Source organism: Rhinolophus ferrumequinum, chromosome 11, assembly GCF_004115265.2.
Source record: "Rhinolophus ferrumequinum isolate MPI-CBG mRhiFer1 chromosome 11, mRhiFer1_v1.p, whole genome shotgun sequence".
Lineage (NCBI taxonomy): Eukaryota > Metazoa > Chordata > Mammalia > Chiroptera > Rhinolophidae > Rhinolophus > Rhinolophus ferrumequinum.
The window spans coordinates 13,270,279-13,286,493 of record NC_046294.1 but is presented as its reverse complement, the minus strand read 5'-3'; the positions used below and the strand labels follow the sequence as shown (position 1 = coordinate 13,286,493).

The 16,215-nt window shown below is 41.9% G+C and overlaps 1 protein-coding gene across 1 annotated transcript in view; it reads left to right on the top strand.

Annotated features, from left to right (window-relative positions):
- PTPRJ (protein tyrosine phosphatase receptor type J) overlaps positions 1–12,859 on the top strand; it is a 157,674-nt gene extending 144,815 nt beyond the window's left edge. Inside the window, exons 20-25 of the mRNA XM_033120182.1 lie at positions 533–606; positions 712–846; positions 2,808–2,927; positions 5,689–5,849; positions 7,032–7,167; positions 9,188–12,859. Of these exons, the coding sequence (XP_032976073.1) occupies positions 533–606; positions 712–846; positions 2,808–2,927; positions 5,689–5,849; positions 7,032–7,167; positions 9,188–9,346 (785 nt within the window). The 3' untranslated portion in view covers positions 9,347–12,859. The remainder of the gene's footprint in view (positions 1–532; positions 607–711; positions 847–2,807; positions 2,928–5,688; positions 5,850–7,031; positions 7,168–9,187) is intronic.
- The last annotated feature ends 3,356 nt before the right edge of the window (positions 12,860–16,215 follow it).

The window sequence follows — 16,215 nt, the reverse complement described above, 5'->3', positions numbered from 1 at the left end:
AAAACAAAAGGTTAACCTGGGTATCTACCCTGCCATGGTGGAAAGGGCACTAGATTTGAATTCTGACTGCCAGTCACCAGATGTAAGTGCTTGGAGAAGTCACTTAATCTCCTGGACCCTCAGTTTCCTTATCTGTAGCGTGCGCATAAAAGCTTGCAGGTGGTTTTGAGGAATAAGTAAGATTGCTTAGGGCATTGCCTGGCTCATGGCTCACACCCAAGGATGCTAAGAGCAGTGTGTTTGTTTCATCTGACAAGGCCATGTGGCACAGTTAAGAGCCGGTGCCAGACTGCCTGGATTTGATCCTTGACTCTGCCACTTACTAGCTCTGCCCGGTAATCACCTAACTTCTCTGTGCCATGGTCACATAGGGTGACTGTCAGGATTAAATACGGTAATATACACAAAATGCCAACCTATGCACCTTAACGTGTGACAGAAGCCCCTGAGTTGACCTTTCCTACTTCCTTTTAATTGTATGCAACTCTCTGGGAACATTTGCTTCTAATGGGGACCTTCTTTGTTTACACAGATGATATTTCCCGTGTCAAACTTTCAGTCCAGACCCATTCAACTGATGACTACATCAACGCCAACTACATGCCTGTAAGTGGGCAGATATTCTCATAGCGTTGGCTGGTTGGGGTGAAATCTTCAGAGTTCCTCTTTCTGTTTCTTTGCCATTGAGTACGTGTTGCTTTCCATTTCTAGGGCTACCATTCCAAGAAAGATTTTATTGCCACACAAGGACCTTTGCCTAACACTTTGAAAGATTTCTGGCGTATGGTTTGGGAGAAAAATGTATATACCATTGTTATGTTGACCAAATGTGTCGAACAGGGAAGGGTAAGTATCTTTTTAAAAATTATTGTTAAATTCATTCATTCATTTTTTTTACTGTGGTGGAAGGGTATCTTAAAAACCATTTGTCTTTAAAAAAAACAAACCCAAACATTAGCACCTGTATTCTTAGAAACTTGTCTTCTGTTCTGTCTTTTACTCTGCTAACTGAAAAGTTAAAAAAAAAAATCTTAAAAAAATCCTATTTTATCATTACCTTCCTGTGTGGATAAATATCAAAGTTCTCTATTCGTGAAGTCACTGCTCCTGGAGTTGGTTAATAGAAGGAGTTGGGTTTGTGTGTGGAAAAACTCCCAGCTCCGCCCTCCTTTGGCTCTGTGAATGGGCAAAAACCTATCGTGTCGCTATGCAACCAGCTTCTTCATTTGTGAGATGGGGTATTCGACCAACTCTGTGATTTTCAAACTTGGTTTTTAGCACTGGAACCCTTTGCGCAAAATCTGACTTATCCCCAGATAAGGCTCAGCAGTTTCCTCTCCCCTGTGATGGCCTGAAATCCTCCAGCCACTTCCATTAAAAATAAGGTTCCTTCTAGTAATAAAATCCCAGGTTTCCATAAATGCATTTGAGGAGAATTGGAAAACACATGCTAAATTCAGAAATCCTGTTTCTGAGGAACAGGACCTCATGTTGCTCTGTGAATAGGTTTGTAGGTAGATTCATTCTTTGAAGAATAGGTAGGACTCGAGGCCCTAAGCCGGTGGCTCTCAGACTTTAACTTGCGTCCAAATGACCTGGTGGTGTTTGTCATTCAGAAAGTCTGAGGTGGGACCCAAGAACTGCCTTTCTGACACGTCCCAGGGGCTGCTGCTTCTGCTGCTCCAGGACACGCCTGGAGTAGCACATCGTAGGTGACAGTGGAAACCTGTCAGGTGTCATTCCTTTTAATGTTCTTTGTTTCACTTTAATTGACCACCTGTGTTTCCAGCCCCAAGTATGTGTGAGGTCCTGGGTTTAGGAGGAGGGAGAGGTAACAAAGAACAGTAAGAGATGGTTCCTATCTTCATATTTCTTGTGATACAGAAGGTTGGGCTCTGCACCCCTTTCTTGTATCAGGAGAACAGGCCGTTGTTGCAAACGAAAGAACATTCATTATGAATGCAAATAAACTTTATGGTGCTCTTCAGCCCGGGTCTCACGCAAGGAACATTCTTATAGACAAATGAAAATGACGTAGTACAGTTAATGGAGAACACGAAGATGAATTTAAATGGGTCCTTGTTCATCTTAAGTCAGAAGAGAAGTGGATGATACAGACTCTAGGTGAGAGGGGAAAGGAGCCAGTGTATTTTCTGCACTAGATACTTCATATGTGTTATTTCTTTCCTGTAACAACCCTGTGAAATGTTATTTTGTCATGGGGAAACTGAGGCTCAGAGGGTTTAGGAACTTGCCCACAAGGTAGCAACAGAAGTCCAGCAGGTTAAGAGGCTGAGCGGGACATTAGCTGCATGTTAGTGTGTATCCAAGTCCTGTGTTCATTCTTGGAGCATTTGTCCAGAGAATGGGGTCTTTTGAAAAATACAGATCTGCAGCCTGAGTCAGAATTTCTGGAGGTGGGACCCAGACATGTGTTTTAAAAGCAAAACAAACCTCCCAGGTGAATTAGATAACCAATCAGGTTCGGGAACCACCTGTCGTAAAGCATACCTGGGAAGGTTGTGTGTGTGTGTGTGTTTCATGCAGAAACGGGGGCTCCGTGTTGGCCAGATCTGATTTTTGAAGAGAAGCTAGAAATCTGGATTTTTATGAAAACCTCCCAATTTAAAAAGAGTTAGTAACAATTGTAAAACAAATAAATAAGAAAACCAATTTTAACAGAACCCAACTAATGGACTGATTTAGTCTCTAACACCAGTTGTCAATATCTGGTCTCCTTTGTGAGGCTTTTGTGATAGCAGATGGCGTGATGTGAATCTTTGTATAAAAATGCAATTTCATTCTAGACCAAATGTGAGGAGTACTGGCCTTCCAAGCAGCCTCAGGACTACGGGGCCATAACTGTGGCGATGACATCAGAAATTGTTCTTCCTGAATGGACCATCAGAGACTTTACAGTGAAAAATGTAAGTAAGAGGTCAAGATGGTTAGGTCTCATAGAAAATTACCATATATTAATTTTTTTTTGGGGGGGCGATACTTTTTAGATTATTGCTATTAACCAATACTTTTTTATGCACCAGAAAAAATATTTTGGCTTTCCTCTTTACAGAATAAAATAATTCATATTTATATATACTCTAAGGCAGTCCTTTAGCTTTACTTTCTTAAGGAGAATTTCCTAAGTTATTGTTGAATATCATGAGCCTTAAAAGCATGGCCCCGTATCAGTAGCTCCTGTCTTCCCACTTCCAAGGGGTTTACTCATAGAGTTTTTGTTACAAACCAAAGCCATTTGGGATTATTTGGTTGGAAATATGACGTCAAGAATTGCCATTAGCTGTTGGAACAGTTTATGGCAACAGTTTCATTAATAGGATTCCATGGCATGTACACGTGGCCTTCCTTGCTGTCCCCTGAAGTTATGAAAACAAATCCAATTATATTGTGTAGGCACTTTAAGAAGTCAGTTTATGTGTCCTTACTTTTTCTAAGGATGTTTAAAAGTACTGTGTTTCCCTGAAAATAAAACTAGCCGGACCATCAGCTCTAATGCATCCTTTGGAGCAAAAATTAATATGAAACCCTGTATTATATTATATTATACCCGGTATTCTATTCTAGTCTATTCTTTTATATTATATTATACCTGGTATTATATTATATTATATTATATTATATTATATTATATTATATTATATTATACCTGGTCTTATATTAAAATAAGACTGGGTCTTATATTAATTTTTGCTCCAAAAGACACATTAGAGCTGATGGTCCGGCTACGTCTTATTTTCAGGGAAACACGGTAGAAGCAGTGTCAGGAAGGGCCACTGATAACTTTTGGTGAGTGTGTAAATTGGTATAACCCTTTGCAGTTTATATCAAGGGCATACAAAAAAATGGCCATTCCCCTTTGATATGGTGATTCCAACTTTGACAACCTGTCCCAAAGAAATAATCTGAAATACAAGAGAAGAAGGCTTATTATTCATAAAGATGAATCTCAGCATTATTTGTAATGGGGGAAGATTTGGAAACCATGCAAATATCCAGCTTTTGGAGATTGGATTACTAAACTATAGCTTATCTAGTCACTGTATCATTATTCAGCTATTAGAAAGGATAGGGAGCTATGTAGACTACATAATTACCATGCAGAGATGTTAGAATGTAATTAAGTGAATTATACTAGGAGATAAAATCTTATGCGTATTACGAACAGTGCATAAAAGAAAAGCCTGGAAGCAGATTCCGTGGAGTTGAATCGTACGGGGGGTTGGTGGGTTAGGTTCTAGTTTATGAGAATTGTCCTTGAAGATTCTTTAAGTCATGGATGCAGTGCAGTAGGTTAAGTATTAGCTCTTTACTCATTGCTGTGTCTCAGTGGCTCTGGCCTCCATTAATATTTCAGTTCCTCTCCCGGATTGCCGCATTCAGTGCATGATAAGAGCTGTGACTGCATCTCCAGGAGATTCACATGGCATTTAGTAAAATACTACCTTTTGATTACAGAAGATGCATGAGTGTGTTTTCCACTTGAAAAACGGGAACATAACAGACTGAGTTAAACATTTCCTGGGACTGTTATCTCTAACCTGGGCTTCTTTGCCCCTCGGTGGAGATAATACTGAAAAGTCTGACGTTCTCCTCTCTTACCTCTCCTGGCTGGCTTCTTTCTTTGGATCAATACTTTTGGTTAACTGTGAATTTTGTGTTTGTGCGTGATGAGACTTCACAGTACTTTCTCCCCTCTCTCTGCCTTTTTTCCTTACTGTTTTTCATATTTTGAATAATGTGAATGTACTGCTTTTATAATGTATATGCATTTATACTAGTAAATAAGCTTTCATGGGTAGCTGTCATAAAGGAGATGGAAATGCCTGCAGTCCAGATGTAGGTATACGCGGGTGAGGGCAGTGCCCAGCTGGGGGCACACTGAGTCCAGTTGAATCAGGGACAGGAATGGCCCAGCCTGGACGGAGTTCTGGTCATTAAAGGTCCATGCTTCGGGTCCATGGTAGGAAACCAGTTCGTGAATAACGAACTGTTGTAACAAAGTCTGCTCTCTATCATCTGTTGGATGTTGAAATGGATTTTTTTGCGGGGGTTTGGGCTCCTTTCTCAAATGCCTACAATTCTAAATATTTCCTTGGTGCTTGCTAGTTGCCTATCACTTTATTAGATTCTTTGGAAAGTGAATTATGACGCAGTTCTTGTCCCATACTTGTGTTTATGTAAATTTATTTGTAGTCAGTGACATTCCCAGGTGGGCTCAGGGATGGGTTTCATGAAGCGCTAAGGAGGTGTAGGTATAAGAATGTGAGCACACTATTGGCAGGAAACTGGTGAAAAGGAAAGAGGTGTGAACTCAAAATCAGAGGATGAGGGACTTCTCCTTCTGGGATGAGTGTTGGGGACATCACTTTACTTCTTGGAAACTTCTTGGAACCTTGGAACCTTGGAACCTTGTCTTTAAAGGGGGATAATAAACCCTCCTTCTTGGGCGTGTTATGAGGATTTGGTGAGCACGTTGAAGTCCGTGCAAGCACTTTATTAGCTGTTGCAGCAAAATAATAGTCTAATTTTCAGTTGTTACCATTCCTGTTTAGCTGCCTTTCAGCTATCCGTGCGGTTCAGCACTCAGGTACTGCTTGATTTCACTGTCTATCTGACGTTGCTAGGCAGCCTTTCTCTCCGGATCTCACCTCTTTTCTTGGCTTTTAGAACCAGACAAGTGAAAGTCACCCCCTGCGACAGTTCCACTTCACCTCCTGGCCTGACCACGGCGTTCCCGACACCACGGACTTACTCATCAACTTCCGGTATCTTGTTTGTGACTACATGAAGCAATGTCCCCCCGAATCGCCAGTTCTGGTGCATTGCAGGTAGGCAGATGGTGGGCACTCCATGTGTGACATACTTCCAAGGCAATTATCAATATGGACACTTTTGAAAAGCAAGGTATGGGATTGAATGCAGTAGGCATTTACAAATTCAAGAAAGGTTTGGATAAGTGTCCATGGACTTTCCCCTTATATTTTCTTGTAAAATATTTCAACAAAAATATAGAGAATAACAATTTAATAAACCATAACATGAGGCCATATATGTTCCTTTTTTGTTAATGATACATTATGGCCATAAAGTCTCTACTTACCAGTCTCCTATCCCATTCTTCTTATACAGGTGAACAGGGTTCTAAAGTTGATCTGCATCATTCCCTTGCATGCTTTTATATTTTATTACATATATATATATCTCATGGTTTTATATTGTTTTAAATTTTTACCAGATATTATCATGTATACGTCATTCTTCATCCTTCATGTACATCTGCTTTCTTCATTCAGCCTGTTAGTTTGTTATCTAACAGTGTTGAAACACATAGTTGTATTCGTTTTATTTATTTAAAATATTTTTTGATGTACAAAAACTGTAGATAAATTAATACATGCCGCTTGATGAGTTTGGGGATAAGTATATACCCATGAAATCATCACCACAATATATTTGGTTCCCTTTTTTTTGTAAATAAAGTTTTATTGGAACACGGCCACTCTCATTTGTTTACATATTATAGTTTTCAGCTGCAATGGCAGAAAGAGACCATTTGGTCTGCAAAACCAAAAACATTTACTGTCTGGCCTTTCATAGAAAAAGTTTGCCACTCCCTCCTCTAGAATAGTAAGACATTAGCTTTAAAGGTAAAGGAATTAATTTAAGACAGGAGAAAGGAGGGGCTTTGTTGCCCTATGGGGAATAAATTGATGAAACTTTCCATCCTTGTTTATGGTGGCAACTTGAATGGGAGTGGGATTTAAGAATCTCTAGCAAGGTGTTTTATCTGTGTCATTTGACTCCAAAGGAACTTTAGGACTTGGACCCCAGTCCCAAGGCAGTGCAGTGTGACTTGCTGAGATTTCAGTTGAACAAATGTTTAATGATCCTGAGCATTGCACTGCAAGCCTGGTAGTGGAGGAGAGCAGACATATATGCAGGAATGGGGCAATGTGCGAGTTGTACGGTAGAGGTAACATGGTGACGTGCTCATTTCCCCTTTCTTTCAGTGCGGGGGTTGGAAGGACGGGCACTTTCATTGCCATCGATCGTCTTATCTATCAGATAGAGAATGAGAACACTGTGGATGTGTACGGGATTGTGTATGACCTTCGAATGCACAGGCCTTTAATGGTGCAAACAGAGGTGAGATCAACATCTGTGTTTGACAGCCCACCCTTTCTGTCCATTTTTAAAAGATTGCACCATGTTACAAACTTGTGTTAAACCATTCACCCTTCCAGATCTTTCTGGCCCAGGACCGTGACATAACACTGGATTTCTTTTAGATCCTAAACTAACATGGGATTGAACTACCCAATACAGTGACACACATACCGATATCAGCAATGGAGCTACAGACCTCGATATTATCAGGATTCTTGTCTGGTTCACCAAATAATCTCAGCAAGTCTCTGAACTTTGGCGTCCGGATTTTAAACTTATGAAACTAACATTTTCCACTCTTATGTTTCTAAGAAGCTTTTACCATCCTTAAAATAAGCTAATGAAATGGGCTTATTAAATGTAATGCTGTGAGGTAGCATAATGCTGCTTTAAGCATCAATAGAGCAATGTGTCCTCACCCAGCCTTGCGATGTTGAAGAATGTCAATTATCGTAGCTACAGGAGGATGCTGACCAGTTGAGAAAATGAATACTAGTATCTACAGAGTCATTTGTGTCAGACTGTAGGACTTGGCTTTCCCTGAACTGTTCCTGATAAACATGGGTTTTGAGGCATGGTCTCCACAAATACATTGGGAAATAGCCTTTCTCAAAGCTGTAGGGCGAATGTGCCTTGACGAGGATGAGAGCGGAATATTAATTTTGTATCAGGCTGTTGCCCTGTACCAATTTAGAACTCTGTGAATATGTGCTCTGTTTTTGAGTCCAGCAGGGAATGTTCTAGAGGCCTGGATACATGTTGTGCTTTGGGGTGAGTGGTGTGGTTGTGATGGAAAGAGTGGGATCTCCCTCTGGTCACAAGAGACATTTTCTTTTACCGACTATAATTCTATAGAGCAGTAGTTCTCCATCTTTCATTCTCTTTCGGGAAACATAGGAATCTTACACCTACCTAGTTTCTTTTCATGTCCCTTTTTTATATTTTGAAAATATAAACCTGTTGATATTAAAAAATCTGACAGTACAGGATTATATAGAATATGTTTTTTATTTCCCCCCAGTCCCACTCCCTAGAGGTAGCTGATGTTTACAGTTTGGCTATATCTTCACACGCTTCTTTATATACAGCTGTAGGAAAACATGTGTGCACACACACACACATACACACACACACACGCATAAACACATATGGAATATTTTTTAAGAATTGAATCCTATTTTATATAAAATACTGCCCATGTAAAATGCTTTTTTTCTCTTACAACATCATGGCTCTGTTTCTGTGCCAGCAGATACCTCTTTTCCTCTTTTTAGTGGCTCCCTGTAGATTCTGATACGCTTGCCTGCAGGGAGGTCCTCACCCAAGTCCACCTCCATCACTCCCGCTGTAACCCACCCCCTCCTCTGAGCAGCACAAGTTACCCTTTATTCTACACGTCCTCACTGGCCAAGAAAACCTGTAGGACTTTTATTATTTGAACGTACATGTGCGTTCTCATCTCCACATTGTTGCTTTGCCCTTCCCCAAGATTCTGGTATTGCTCCTTGGCTGTGAAGCTGCACGTGTAACTCCTGACAAATGAGAAGCTGGGGCTACCAGGGGCTGTGGATGGGTGGTGAGCTAGTCATCCCATGGTAACCAGGAACCACTTTTTTTTCCCTTGAGAATTGCGAAAAACCAGGAAAAGTGAGCTATGATTTATTTTCTTTGTCAAAACAGATTTTTTTTTTAAAGGCTGTTTTATCGGATTCACATGCTAAAGCCAGGATCCTGTTGGGTTGAATGTATTTTAAGGTGTATTTTACGTACTGTGTCTTGGAATCTGGCTGAGGGTAGGTGTGGGGAGTCTGCCCCTCTGCCTGAGAATCATTGATGGTGAGGCCCTTGCTCTCTGTGGTTACCTCTCGACACATGTTAACTTGAAGTGTTCACTCTGGGGCCGGTGGCGTTGAGCGGTGGAAATCTGTTTGAAAATAACCTTGGGTGCTAATCTCCAGGATCTGTGCTCATTTGTTTTCTTTCCTTCCTTTTCCAACAGGACCAGTATGTTTTCCTCAATCAATGTGTTTTAGATATTATCAGATCCCAAAAGGACTCAAAAGTAGATCTCATCTACCAGAACACAACTGCAATGACAATCTATGAAAACCTTGCGCCAGTGACCACATTTGGAAAAACAAATGGTTACATCGCCTAATTCCAAAGGAAAGCCTTGCTGGAGTTAACTAGACCATCACACCCACAGAAAGGAAAATGCCGCGATGTTGACATGTTTTTATATGTCTAATATCTTAATTCTTTGTTCCGTTTTGTTAGAACGAATTGAGGGTGTGAAGCTGCACACATAACACACGACAAATGAGAAGCTGGGGCTACCAGGGGCTGTGGATGGGTGGTGAGCAAGTCAGCTACGTTCCTGGTCACCAATGGGATGAGTTCACTTTTTTTTCCTTGAGAATTATGGAAAACCAGGAAAAGTGAGCTATGATTTTTTTTTTCTTTTTCAAAACAGATTTTTTTTTTAAAGACTATTTTATATGATCTACATGCTAACGCCAGGATTGTGTTGGGTTGAATATTTTTAAGTATCAGAGGTCTATTTTTACCTACTGTATCTTAGGATCTAGCTGATGGAAAAGACAGAACTGTGGATAATTATCATGCCGGGAGGGGTACGTGGCACCTCTCCAGCCTGGGTTTTCTATTTGAACATGTGCCTTTTCTGAATTATGCTTCCACAGGCAAAACTCAGTAGATTTCTATATTTTTGTATTGAATCTCATCATTGGAATATGTGGAATATTTAAACAGTAGTTTAGTATCAGAGGTCCAGCCTTCTCAGTAACATTCCTGTTCTCATTTGATTGGAGGAGGCCTCTCTCCCCACTCCCCCTCCGTCCCCACCCCCACTTTAGTGCTGTATTCTTTCTTCCTTTTTCCCTCCCAGTTTTCCCCAAAGACACATCCGTTGGTCACATTTTCAGCCCACTGGTTGAGTGAGAGTGGAAACTAAATATCACCTTGAGAATTTTGGGTGTTGGGGGAAAGCCAAGGAATCTTAGAGTGATGTACTCTCCTTTCCTTGTTCCTGTTTTATCCTTTTTCTCATTTCTGTATTTGGTAAGAAGGATTATTTAAAGGTGCAATATGTGACTTAGTGATTCATGATACTCTAGGTTTTTAGTAACGTTTTACTCAGGTTGGCATTTTATGTGTGTCTGTGTGTCTGTATATGTGTGTGTGTTTTTAAAAGCGTGGCAATTTGTGAACACTTCAGTGTGAAAACAGTGTCAAATTAATCCCTCCTCCTTCAAAGTCCACTGGCTTTAGTCTATCTGCAGTGACACATATCGCTATCTACTGTGTGTGTATATATATACACATATATGTGTATATGTATACATTTATGTATACTAAACCTTTAAAAACAGTCATTCCTTTGAACTGAGATGTACAAAATTTGAATTTGTATCAAAGATGTAATTATTATTTCTAAAACCTCTTTTCACTATACTGCTGCTGTAATTACTTTGATTTTTTTTAAGTGTAGATTAACTTTTTTTTTTTTTTTTGCTTCAGGTGTATATCCACCAAGAATTTCAGAATTTATGTGGATTTATTTTATTGGTACATAATCTGTAAACTCTCAAGGCATTAACATGAAAGGATTTGTCTCTTTTTATTTTATATTGTGGCTCAGGTTATATTGTGAAGAAGTTTTGAGTGTATCTTCCAATAGGCAATGAAGTATACAAGGTCTTATGAAGGAATTACCAAGTCCCTGGAAGCCTGTGGCCATTTGCCACAGTCAGAAATCCTGCTGTAAACTTAGGTCACATGTTTCCTGTTGAAGACGGGAACGGGGTCTTCTCTGAGTGCCCTGGTCCCTGTTGACCTGTGGGAGCGCGTCTCCTGACCCCGCCATGCTCCTCCACTCGCCTGCACTTTGGTAACTGACTGGACATGTGAGGGGTATTTTAAGGCTGTGAAGGGTGAACCACAATGTATGACAGCCCTTGATTTGGTTCAGAGGTTTAGTGCTGTACGTCTTTCAACCCCCTTCCCCTTTGAGGTACTGAAAGGATTAAAAGGAGAGGTGGTGGTGGTGTCACGTTTTGGGAGAACCTTTCTTCCCAAATGGAAATTGCACTTTTTGCTGAATCCTTGGCTCCCTTTGGTAATAAGCTCTTCATTCAGTATCAGGCCCCTGGAGGAATGGGTGAGCCAGGCCAGGCTGGGCCCTCTTGACTCAACTTCAGAGGGCTTTCAGCTCTGTAGGTCTGAATCAGGGAAGGCAGGCTGTTCTGGGGTGTCGAGTGCAGCTGGGTTTGTGCGGATTGCTTGCAAACCTTCACACTGGTCGGCCCCCGCAATGCAGGCAGATTTGAGAGAGTTCCAGAATTTCATTCAGAAGTCTCTGTGCAGGATGCAGTTCTGTGGGTCACATCCCTCCCCACTCTAATTTGTCAGGAAACCATTGTGATGGGTGTCTAGGTGTCAAATCCCATGGAAAGGCTAAACCCTGCCCTGCCCACATCGCTGCCATGGAGAAGTCAGAGGGAAGGACTTGGCTCTAAACAATCCTTTAAAATTAATGAAAGCAACAATAATTATAAACATATTGTATAAAAACTCAAAACACAGAAACCCTCCTCCCTTCCGCCTGGTATGGGCTTGGGAAATGGGCCACTCCCGGACGTCATTCCCAGTCCCAGAGGAAGGCTTGTGCTGGAGAGGTCTGGATTCCAAATGGCAGGTCATATGAAGGTCACGATGATTCTCTGCATCCTGAAGACGGCTAGGGAGTGGGGCCAGTGGGGTGGTGAGGGTATTTATAGCACAGTGATTGAAAAGAGAAGATTACTGTGTAAATATATAGGGCATACGGGTGGGGTTGGTTCATAGGACAGAGGAAGGTGCTTGTGAGCTCCTGCCCCAAACCCTCCCAGGAACAAAGAACTAAATTGAGGAGTCCAGTGGAGTCCTGGAGATGGCGTGATCACCCTGCTTTAGCATTTGCCAGTTACGTAGATAAAGGCAGCCAGGGTGGGATTCGTGGTCAGTGAAAGGGCTAAAGATTGGTGGTCAGTGGTTTGGGGGATTTTGGCCATTGATCTCTTCTCCCCAGAACAAGGATATTTGGCCCCCAAAGTGAAATCTAGCGACAACAAGAGGGAATAACATTAGAGGTCTATTCTCTGTGGCCATGTAGTGACCTCCAGCTAGACTTTGGCATAATTGACTCCACTGGATTTGGGCTTCCTCGAGTCAGAGGCTCCTGGGGGTTGGGGGCAAACTATGCAGTTGATTCCTGTTTGCTTTTCACCTGGGATGAAAAACCCTGCTTTTCTTTTGAAATGCTTGATTGTGCTTATTGAGCTAAACAAGACTCGGTGACTGATGTTGATTGTTGATTTGCCTCAAAAGTCCAAGTTCTGAATTTTCAGACCATACAGAGCAGTCGAGTGTTCGACATACTGTAGCTTTTTTTTCCCATGGGGCACATATGGATAGGATGTGTTGATGTAGACTCTAAAACTGTAATTTTCTTGTAACTATTTTGGAATGATGCATATTTCTAATGTTTGTTTATACTTGTACAGAGTATTGCTGTTGGTTGCTTTTTTTTTGTTTGTTTTTAAGAAAAAAATGGCCTGAAAAAATCTTTTTTAAAAAGACTTACAAATACCAAATATAAAAGATGTCAACACATCATGCCTTTGTTTGTTTCTTTTCCCCCTTACTCCTTACTTGATGTCCACACTATTTCATTTACCACACGGTTTACTGGCCTACATTCAACTGGGGTATCCTTAACAAAAACACGTTTCCGTTTTATGTTTCCCACATTGTATTAGTTTGCTTGGGCAGCTGTAACAAGTACCACCGACTAGGGGGTTAAATGACAGAAATTTATTTTCTCACAGTTCTGGAGGCGAGAAGTCTGAGATCAGGTGACAGCAGAGTTGGTTTCTTCCAAAGCCGCTCTCCTTGGCATATATATAGGTGGCCACTATCTCCCTGTGTCTTCACATGGCCTTCTCTCTGTGCCTTCTGTGTCCTAATCTCCCCTTCTTACAAGGACATCAGTCTTATTGGATTAGAGCCCACCCGAATGAACTAATTTTACCTTAATTATCTCTTGAAAGACACTATCTCCAAATACAGTCACATGTTGAGGTACTAGGGGTTAGGTCTTTAACTTTGGGGTGACATAATTCAGCCCAGAACACATCCAGGGCGACTGAATGTAAAGAAGACTTGGAAGAAGTGAGTGTGCATCTAAGATGTGACTGTTTATGCTCTCAGAGAAGGGTCGGATGCATGGGTCTACACATGGACAGATACCCGCTTGGTGGTGGCATACGTGCCTCAGGCAAGTCCCCAGGGTTTGTGGAGGGTTTTTTATTGATGGATTTGGGGAATATTGTAGCAATTTGCGTAGTTTTTATTTTATCCATCTCTCTTAACGCTTGATGCAAATGCTAAGCAGACTAAGATGATTTTGTTTTGAGATCTCTCTTGTTCCTTTTGCCTGAGACCAATAAATTAATCCATTCAACAGTGCTATTGAGTGCCTACTATGCACCAGCCAGTATAGCTTAGTGGCTGAGGGTTGAATAGTGATCACAACAGACCGAAATCTCTGCCCTCATGGAGCTTATGTTCTGATAGGAGGAGTCAGACAAAGAACATGTAAATAAAACCTTCAGTATGCCAGATGGTGAAAATACAGAGAAAAAGAACATGCCACCCCCTGATGCACCACCTTGTCAGTTTCACATGACAGGTGGTGCAGTTACTCCGTGTCAAGAGAAAGCTCTGTGTGCTCTCCACACAACCCTTGCTTTGGGGGAAACTCAAAAGGGAGAGAGATGTTTGGACAGCAGCAGTGCACTCTCTCAGGTCTCTCTCAGGCCCGTCAGGAAGAAAGGTGTATGCAGCTGGAGTCCTACCCATAAGAAGTGGGCAGTCTAGACGGAGGGGCCAGGGGCGTGTGTGGTGCAAATGTGAAATGAACCCCATGAAATATCAGAGAAGGTTTAAAGGAACAGGTAACAGGAATCCAGAAGAATTAAGAGGGGTGGTATTTAAGCTGAGTCTTAATACAGAATTTTAGCAGGAGGATCAAAGAGGAGGGAAGGCCGGGGCATGGAAGTGCTTGCTCTGCTTGGAGAATGGTGAGGGCTTCTGGGTAACTGGAATATGATCATGCAGGAAGGGGCGGGGTGAGGCTGATGACCCCAATAGGTAAGAAGAGCTCTAGGACTGTATGAGTGGGTGACTAAAACTGTCACCTTCAATACGTGCCAGGCCTGTGTGTGTACAGACTTACACATATGTACATACGTATACACAGATACATATATACACATGCACAATTTTACCTTCACTATTTTCTTTGGATTGAAACTGCATGGTGGTCACACAGGTGACCATGGTAGGATGTAAGGAAGTTCACCACCAGACACTTGGCTGGTTAATGGGGGTAAAGTCCTATTAATGTGAGGATAGAGGATATATTGTTCCACACAGAACAGGGAGCTCTGTAGCACTTTCAGTGGGAGACACGTTTCCTGGGCCTCTAGGTCCCCACTACTAGGTTCTCAGCAGTCACTAATATGACCAGATCAGGCAGGACTGTATCAGGGCTTTCAGGGGGTTTGCCTTGCCAATCTTTTTCTCTGTCTCCATCCCCCCGCTCCCTTCCTTTTTATCTCTTTCTCCTATCCTCCTCACCTCTCCCAACCATGTGGAGACGACAGCTAAATGCTGACCTGCTTGCCAAGTGCAAAATAACGAGTAACAATTCCAGCACATTTCTGAGTTGTTTACTGTGAAATACTGGGTGGAAGAAGGTCAGTTTTCCAGGCACGGTCTCCGTTAGTATGTCCAGGTTTCCCCAAGGTCTGTTGCTGTAATTTGTTTTTTGATTAGGCAAAAAGCACAGATCTGGATTATATTACAATTCAATTATTCCAGACATAATTACTTCCCTGGTTGAGGACAGAAAGTCTTTTGCTTTTAAAAAGATGCTTCTGGATGTATGGTGGTACGAAGAATGGTGCAGGTACAGAAGTTTGGAGGCCTGAGCTTTCGTTCTCCCCCTACCCAAAATGACTGACTATAAGTCACAGAACCTTTCTGCATTTAATAAGCACTAGGTGGCAGGGAACTGAAGTTGCCCCAAGTGTCGGGAGTGCAGTATTTGTGGCTTGTTGAATATAGTTGATTCTTGAACATACAGGTTTGAACTGTGTGGGTCCACTTATATGAGGATTTTTTCAACAAATACAGTTGTCCCTTCATACCTGTGGGTTTTGCACCTGTGATTCAATCAACAAAGAATGGACAAAAGTATTTTCACGTTCCCAACGGTAGATTCACAACTTCAGCTTTCCAACAGTGGGTTGAAAGTGCCGTTTTCAATCCATAGTTGGTTGAATCTGACAATGTGAAGCGCTGACAGTGGAGTCAAAAGTTATATGTGGATTTTCCACTGCGTGGGTGTGGGCGCCTCAACTCCGGCATTGTTCAGGGGTCAACTGTGCACAGCCCCTCCTGCCTGAGCAGAGGAGGGCGCAGGTGGACTGCTTGTTAAAGCTGGGGAAGTGTAGAGACCCAGGCCCCTACTAGGGCATCTTCCCACAGGAGTTTTGAGCATGATGTCGTCTGGCCATCACACTACACCTTCAACTGATACGTTTCTAGGGGTCCACCCTCATGTCGCAGGCCTTGGCACTCAGCAGAGTGGGACTTGCAGTAAGCTCAATAAAAAAAAGGATGACAGGTAAATTTTTTGCACATGAGTTAATTATAATTTTGATGCCGTGATATGCCGAGCGTATTGCCTGAAGCACTCAGTACATGGTGGTTATTCATTTATCAACCTAAATTTTTCTTGATCATCTACTATGGTCTGGCAGTGGGCCCTGGGGATGTACATTTGTGAAGAAGAGAGGCAGGATCACTGCCCTCCTAGAATTTAAAGGCCCATGGGAAAGACAGGAAATTAAAAAGGAATCAACACATGTTTGCCGACACACTGCAGCTGGAATGAGGAGG